This window comes from Myotis brandtii, unplaced genomic scaffold (genome assembly GCF_000412655.1).
Source record: "Myotis brandtii unplaced genomic scaffold, ASM41265v1 scaffold48, whole genome shotgun sequence".
Classification (NCBI taxonomy): Eukaryota; Metazoa; Chordata; class Mammalia; order Chiroptera; family Vespertilionidae; genus Myotis; species Myotis brandtii.
In genome coordinates this window covers 8,340,956-8,348,693 of record NW_005368341.1, presented here as the reverse complement: position 1 = coordinate 8,348,693, position 7,738 = coordinate 8,340,956, and the positions used below count along the sequence as shown (strand labels likewise).

The 7,738-nt window shown below is 35.5% G+C and overlaps 1 protein-coding gene across 1 annotated transcript in view; it reads left to right on the top strand.

Annotated features, from left to right (window-relative positions):
• CFAP69 (cilia and flagella associated protein 69) overlaps nucleotides 1-7,062 on the top strand; it is a 53,508-nt gene extending 46,446 nt beyond the window's left edge. The window contains exons 17-20 of the mRNA XM_005876116.2: nucleotides 2,160-2,352; nucleotides 4,638-4,775; nucleotides 5,283-5,359; nucleotides 6,752-7,062. Coding sequence (XP_005876178.1) covers nucleotides 2,160-2,352; nucleotides 4,638-4,775; nucleotides 5,283-5,359; nucleotides 6,752-6,970 — 627 coding nt within the window. The 3' untranslated portion in view covers nucleotides 6,971-7,062. The remainder of the gene's footprint in view (nucleotides 1-2,159; nucleotides 2,353-4,637; nucleotides 4,776-5,282; nucleotides 5,360-6,751) is intronic.
• Nucleotides 7,063-7,738: the final 676 nt, after the last annotated feature.

Sequence of the window (7,738 nt, the reverse complement as noted above, 5' to 3'; positions counted from 1 at the left end):
AAACTCAACTAGGAAAAATGATAAATAAATAAAAGAAAATTAGCCCTGGCTGATTTGGCTCGGTCGTTGGAGTGTTGGCCTGCAGACCGAAGGGTCATAGGTTCAATTCCCAGTCAAGGGCACATACCTTGGTTGCAGGTTCTCCAGTCCTGATGGGGGAGTGTTGCAGGGGGGTGGAGGAGAAGAGGGCAACCAATCAATGTGTCTCTCTAGCATTGATGTTTCTCTCTCTTTCTCTCCCCATCCTCTCTCCCTTTCACTTTTTCTAAAAATCAATGGAAAAAATATCCTCAGGTGAGGATTAAAAAATAATAATAAAATAAAGAAAATTAGTTGACACTAGAGATGAGAGAGCAAATTCATTAGCTATAAAGCATTACAAACAAAAATAAATAATAATTATTAAAATAACCCACCTTGATAAACAGGAATGGATCATAACCAGAAACCCTTAAGATGCTCAGAAAATTGAACATATAGAGAAGAATATATGTGCACCTCTACTAATGCGGTCCTAAACGATGTACCACTTACCACATTTCTCTGAATACAGCATAAGTATGCTCAGAGGCACGTGGTGCTGTGTCAGGGGATTCTCAACGTCCCAAAATTAATTTGGCTCATCTTCCTGGAATCTTGTTTTTTTCCTAAAGATTTGGAAGTGAGGAGTTATATTAAACATGTATCCATAGATTAAATACTTAAGTTTTATATCAACATTTAAAATTATATACAAGACTTCAAAGACATTTCTCCCTTGTGTTCACTCTCCTTTGCCGTTAGGGTTTCTTTGATGGAAAGGTACAAAGGCCGGTAGGACAGGTCATATAGTACAGTGACTGTGAGCATAGGCTGGAAGCCAATACTTGTTGACTGTGTAACTGGATAAGTCACTTTTCTCTGATATCAACTTCCTCAAAACAGAGATACTTACCTCATGCACTGTTGGGAGGAGGATGAGTGATATGTGTAGGCATGCATACATGTGCACATGCATATGTATATACACTTTATATTCACATATACACACAGTGTTATTGTAACATTAGTTAGATGTTTCAGAAACTATGCATGTGTTTCCACTATTATGAATATAATTACTCGATTGTGCTTAATGTAGTTTGTAAATTACAATTAAATTACAAGTTAAATTACAATTACAAACATTTTTAATGAAGTTTTTATATTAACCCCAGCCCTTCTAAAAGTGAAGTACAGAAATAAAAAATTCACTGTATTGAGAGTTCTGCTTAATGTAATCAGCTAAAATATGTATTCAGTGTGTAATAATAATTGCTAATAGTGGTTAAATATTATTGAGAGTTTACTATGTGACAGGCAGTCTCATATGACTCATCATAATAACTCTCTAAAGTAGGTAAATGTTATTATCCTTCATGTAATAAAAGAGGAAATGATTATTATAATTGGAACCACAGGTTATGTTTCCTTTGCTATTCTATCAGCAGTATACTGTAAGAGTTCATCAATAACATATATTCCACACAGAAACCATCACTGTGTGGAGGCCATTGCTGTGGATCGCTTCTCTCTGCCTACATTTTGCTTTGCTGCAAACTAGCTCTCACAAAACAAAGGAAATATGCTTGATAATTTTCTTTTATGGATGCAGATGTTCAAAATACAAAATTACACCTCATTTTGAATTATTTTCATATGTGACTACCACTTGCAATTACCATCACTACTTCTCTTAGTAACAATGAGGTTATAGCTGTTATGAGTCTTTACATACCTTAAAGCATGTAAATTGGAAAGATCCTATTGTTCCAGTGACTTATATACAGCACTGTTGACCTGGCTCCACCTAAAATAAACATCTTTATTTATTTTTGCACTCTCCCTTTTTCCTTGTCAGTCAGTCAGTTTCATTTTAGGTCGTGATGTATGTTTGTAACAACATTAGAATTATATTTAATCTTTTTCTTCTTTTCAATTCCTAATGTTTGAAAATGTATTCATTACAATTGGCTTCTATTTTAACAGGAAATTAGCACCGATCATACTTACGTAGAGTTTCGCTTTTATAAGGCAATCCTTTAGAGGAAGCACTGATTAATACAAATGTTTCTCCTTTTTTAACATAATAGTTCTTAATATTTATTGCAACTTTTTCTTTTTCTGTTCCCTTATAAAAGTTGGACCAAAAAAAATTCTGTAGTCTAATACTTGCAATAATGGTTGAATTTTGTGATAATCCCAAAACCCCGGTTCACGTCAATGCTTGGCGAGGGAAGAAGGACCAAACAGCTGCCAGCCTTTTGATTAAATTGTGGAGAAAGGAAGAAAGGGAACTAGGAGTACTACGTGATAAACGCGGGATGATTATTGGTGAGTGTATTTATAATCGTTAGTACAAGCAATTAGATTCATTGTTTAAAATATCTTAGAAAGATTAGGAAAGTAATAGACACAGATAACAATATGGTAATTACTAGAGGGAAGAGGGGTGGGGGAAGATAGAGTAAAGGGGGTCAAATACATGGTGACAGAAGGAGACGAGACTTTGGGTGGTGAGCACACACGCGAGATGCAAATGATGTATTACAGAATTGTAAACTTGAAGCTTATATGATGTTATTAGTTACTTATATAATGTTATTATTAACTTATGTAATGTTAGCCCAATAAATTTGATTTTAAAAAAAGAAAAAATAAGATATTAGGAACGTATAAAGATTTTCATCCCTTTGCTTAAAGTTCTTTTCACAGGTGTTTGCACATCTTACCATCATAAATTCTGAATGATTGGAAGAAAACTAAGTATAGTAGTAGTAGAATCATATTTTTATAGAAAAATTTCAGGAAATGCTATTTTGTCATCTACTTTAACTTGAAAAAAATTAACTACTTCCTAAAGAAGTTTCTTTGGGTTACCTGCTTTTACAAATAGATTCAGTAATATTTCATTACCAATAAAATGTGGGATGTAAATAGAGTGCTTGAAAACAATTTTTATAGCATTTTGTACATTGTTGTTGCTTCATATTTATATAATTTACTTTTTTGTGAAGAAACTTACTTTTTTGAATAAAAATAAATCAAAAGTTTTATAAATTTTAGTTACTAGATTCTAATTCAATGAAGTTTACAGTATTAGAATTTATAGTTCATTTATCTACTCTATAATGCTATATTACATTTTCTAAATCTCTGAATATTCTTATTATGGTTTCATCTAAACTTAGTATTATTTATTTTTAAATGAAAATACTTTCCTTTTTTTTTGTTTTGTTAATCCTCACCCGACGATATTTTTCCATTGATTTATTTTATTTTATTTTTTTAGAGAGAGAATGGAACAAGGGGGAGAGACAGAAAGAGAAAAGCATCAATGTGAGAGACATATCAATTACCAATGAACCCTGCAACTGAGCTCCATGCCCTTTACTGGAATTGAACCCGGGACCCTTCAGTCCATGGGCTGATGCTCTATCCACTGAGCCAAACCTGCTAGGGCTCTCTTTAATTTCTGATGATTTCTATCTTCAATCTGATTTTATTATTTATGAGTTTTGATCTATAATATCATAAAATAGTTATATATCATAATACATATATAGAAACCAAAAGCAAAGGAGATTACATCATTGTTAAATTGACATTGTTCAAAATCTGGATTTCAAAATTAGAAAAATTACATAAGAGTTTTACTTTTTATTTTTTTAATCCTCACCCGAGGATATGTTTCTTATTGATTTTTTTAGAGAGAAAGGAATGGAGAGAAACATCGATGTGAGAGAGAAACATCAATTTCGCCTCTTGTACATGCCCCAACTGGGGATCAAACCTGCAACCTAGGAATGTGCTCTAACCAGGAATTGAACTTGCAACCTTTTGGTGTACAGGATGATGCTCCAGCCAGCTGAGCCACCTGGCCAGGGCAAGAATTTCACTTTTAAAAAGTAATTTTGTGAAATGTTTATATCTTACATAAATAATAAAAATGAAAGCTATAAGTTTTGCCACAGAATGGGGAAGAAATCACTGATTACTGATGCTTTCAAAAGAGTAACCATGCCCCCCAGTCAGTGTAGCTCAGTGGTTGAGTGTCAATCTATGAACCATACAGTTTGATTCCAGGTCATGGCATGTGCCTGGGTTACAGGCTCGATCCCCAGTGTGGGGCATGCAGGAGGCAGTGGCTAAATGATTCTGTCATCATTGATGCTTCTCTCTCTACCTCTCCCCTCCTCTCTGAAATCAACAAAAATATATATGTGTTTTTTTTTTTAAAAAAAGAGTAACAATGTACAAGGCACTATTTTAATGTGTTATAATGTTCTGAAATATTTTATGACAGCATTTCTCAACCTGTAGGTTGCGACCCCTTTGGGGGTCGAACGACCCTTTCACAGGGGTCGCCTAAGACCATCGGAAAACACATATATAATTGCATATTGTTTTTGTGATTAATCACTATGCTTTAATTATGTTCAATTTGTAACAATGAAATTGGGGGTCACCACAACATGAGGAACTGTATTAAAAGGTCACGGCATTAGGAAGGTTGAGAACCACTGTTTTATGATGTCTGGACTAAAATCTCAAAATTATATATTAATTTACTACTGTTTTTATTGTCTCTCTATGTTTTCACGACATCTATTGATTAGATACAAGGAAACCTCTATTTACTAGTTTTCAAGTAGAGCAAAAAATCATGCCAATGCCTGCTAACTGCCCGACCTTCGCAGTTATGGATGTTGCAGAAAACATTAGAGCAAAAATTTATGCTGTGTTGGGCAAACTAGGTAAGAAGCTACTTGTCAGATTCACAAAAGCCTCCCTGTTTTGCTAAGTATATATATTGCTTTTGCTTTGGAACCCGTTTTTCAAACATGATGAACAAAAGTTCCTTTATACTGATAAATGCATGTTCCATTGTTTTCCCAATGTCCAGGCTACACCCTGATCAATCAAATTAAAGGCAGTTATTTTGGATAACTAGGATCAACACAAGAATTCTGAGTCACCTGAGGGGTTTTTTTAAAGTCCTGCTTCTGACTAAGGAAAAAGTCCTCACTTTTGGGGTTCTGAAAGAATATTACCGTAGTCTGACCAAAGCACAGAAACTATTCCTCTTTAATGAGTACGTAAGGATGGCCTGGCAATAAGAAGTCAGAAGCTCATAGAAGTAACTTTTTCATAAGTCAAGATGAATTCAAAAGGAACTGTTTGCACTGTTTTAATTGTGTGTGTGTGTGTGTTGGGATCACGTGCTCTGTTAAAGTAATTCTCTCTATATAAACTTCATTTAGATTTTGAAAATTTACCTGGCCTCTCTACTGAAGATTTTGTGACCCTTTGTATCATACATAGATATCTTGATTTTAAAGTGAGTACCTTCTTAACCTTATTATTAAAACCTCATATGGCAAAAAAGTCAATTGGGAAATAAAATATCTGTTTGTAATTGTGAACAGTCACCCAAACTATGCAGTGTTCATTTTCCATTTTGCATCTGATACTATTCAAAAGACATAACAAAAATTGATTCTATATTATCTATGGGATAAGATTTCATCCACTATCCTATATAATAAAAAGCTAACATGCAAATTTCCCCTTGGGAGTTTGACCTACCGGGAGCTCAACCGCCTGCTATGAGGTGCACTGACCACCAGGGAGTGGCAGGGAACAAAGGAAGGCCCCGTCTGGCATCTGGCAGCCGGGGGAAGGAAGGCTCCGGCCAGCAGCCGGAAGCCCCCGATCGGCCCTGATTGCCGGCCAGGCCTGGGGACCCTACCGGTTTATGAATTTTGTGCACCGGGCCTCTGGTGAGCGTATAAAAGAAAATGGCTCTTACTGAGATTGAGCTATTCAGAAGCCTAATAGAATGTGTAAAATATAATTTCTTTTCTTTATAGATCATTTGGAGCTAGAGTTAAATGAGTTATTGCTTATTAAAATAAATTAATACTTATTAAAGTATTCTTTTATCATTACTTTATGTGATATCAAATGTCAGTTCAAGGATAGGTTGCTTACCTTGCTGGTTATATTTTTGGTAAATAAATGCTTTTGAAGTTTCAGGGGAGTCTGTTCAAGTAAACATTTCTTCTACTAATGCTAGTATACTGTGTTTGAATGTCGTAAATGAATAAACCTCTATTTTCAAATGAAAAGGTGACTGAATTTTATCTCTATCCTGGATATATAAATTTTTCTTTAAATTTAAATGTACTCAAGCACATTAATTTCCAACAACCCAAAATATGCGATAGAAACATGGAGTTAAGAGCTTGAGATTCAGTGACGCTTTAGCAAGAAGGCGAGGGGCAGGGCCCTGTTTCTCAGGGTAGCTAGGTGGTAGGGTCCCAGGAATTCCCATGGTCATTGTCCTGTAAGTTCAGCATGACTCGTCCTTCAGTATAAAGCTTTAGGAAGGAGAACATCAGTAGTTCAAGAGGATGAGACTAAAGCAGCAGTTTCTGCAGCTGTGAAAAGAGTGAGTATAACCAGAGGGCAGGGATGATGGCAATGAACTAGACCTAGGTAGTGGAGCCTCATCCATGAATACCGTATCCTTGATTTCTGAATACTCAAATGTAACTGGTGCTCCAAATCATCCCCAGGGCACTTAGCTCATGCCTAAGGAGTAAGTTAGGAAAAGCTGGTTCGGTACGTGTTAACTTTGGAACAACAATCACAATAAAGTATTACCTAAAATTGTATCTTTTATTTTTTGTTAATTTGACTTTTTTAAACTTAAACTTTGTTATAACAGATTGGAGAAATATGGAATGAAATTTATGAAGAAATGAAATTAGAAAACTTAAAACCGGTCACTACAGACAGACGTGTTTTGCAAGCTATTTTAACGGCTTCAGAAAACGTTGGAAAGATGGTTGCTTCCCTGCAGTACGAGATGGTTGAAATCCAAGCCCGCCAGGATGTGCAAGATGAACAAAAAGTATACGCAAAAGTAAGCCACGGATACCATTGAGGCACAAGTTAATTTCATTGTATGAACTAGTGGAAGTCCTCCAAGGATATATTGCCTTACTTGTGAATGTTTCAGCACTTGAAGTTATTTGTAGTTTTCTCTCCTTGTTACTTTCACTGTGTTTGTACAATTTTTAAAAGACACCATGGAGTTAAGAGCTTAAGATATTCCATTACTATATTCAATGCTATTTTATGGCATTATAATTTGATTTCTACAGGCTTACCTTTCAAAAGGTAAAGACACTTCTCTTTTTTGAAATGTCAAACAAAATTCCGAAAATGGTTGGCTGTTTGAGTGTATACATTTAGCAAATTCTGACAACAGTGTATCTTTGTGACTATAAATATAACCTCACTGAGAACATTGGCCCTCACCCCTCACTCTGTGATAAGCCCTTACTGGTGTGCCAGCCACAGGCATATCCTCTCTTCAGTGCCTAAGCACTATGAGCGTTCTGTGAGTCCAGAGATAGACGGGTCTCTGACTTCACCCAATCAGAAAAATATAAGCCATTCTCCTAAAGCTTTACACAGGTGGGAAACGGACACATCAGAAGCTTTTGAGCAAAGAGGTTAAGTGGCTGTTTAAATTAACTTGTCCACAGAATGCAATGATGATGTAGATGCCCACTTACACTTGGCCATTCTGTGTGACTCCCATTAAATATTTAAAACCCTCTAAGGTCATTTCCAGAGTGTTTTCTATTGCCTGCTCTTTTCACGTAAACTATTCAAGTTTATCGCTTCAGCCTAGTGGAACTCTGCG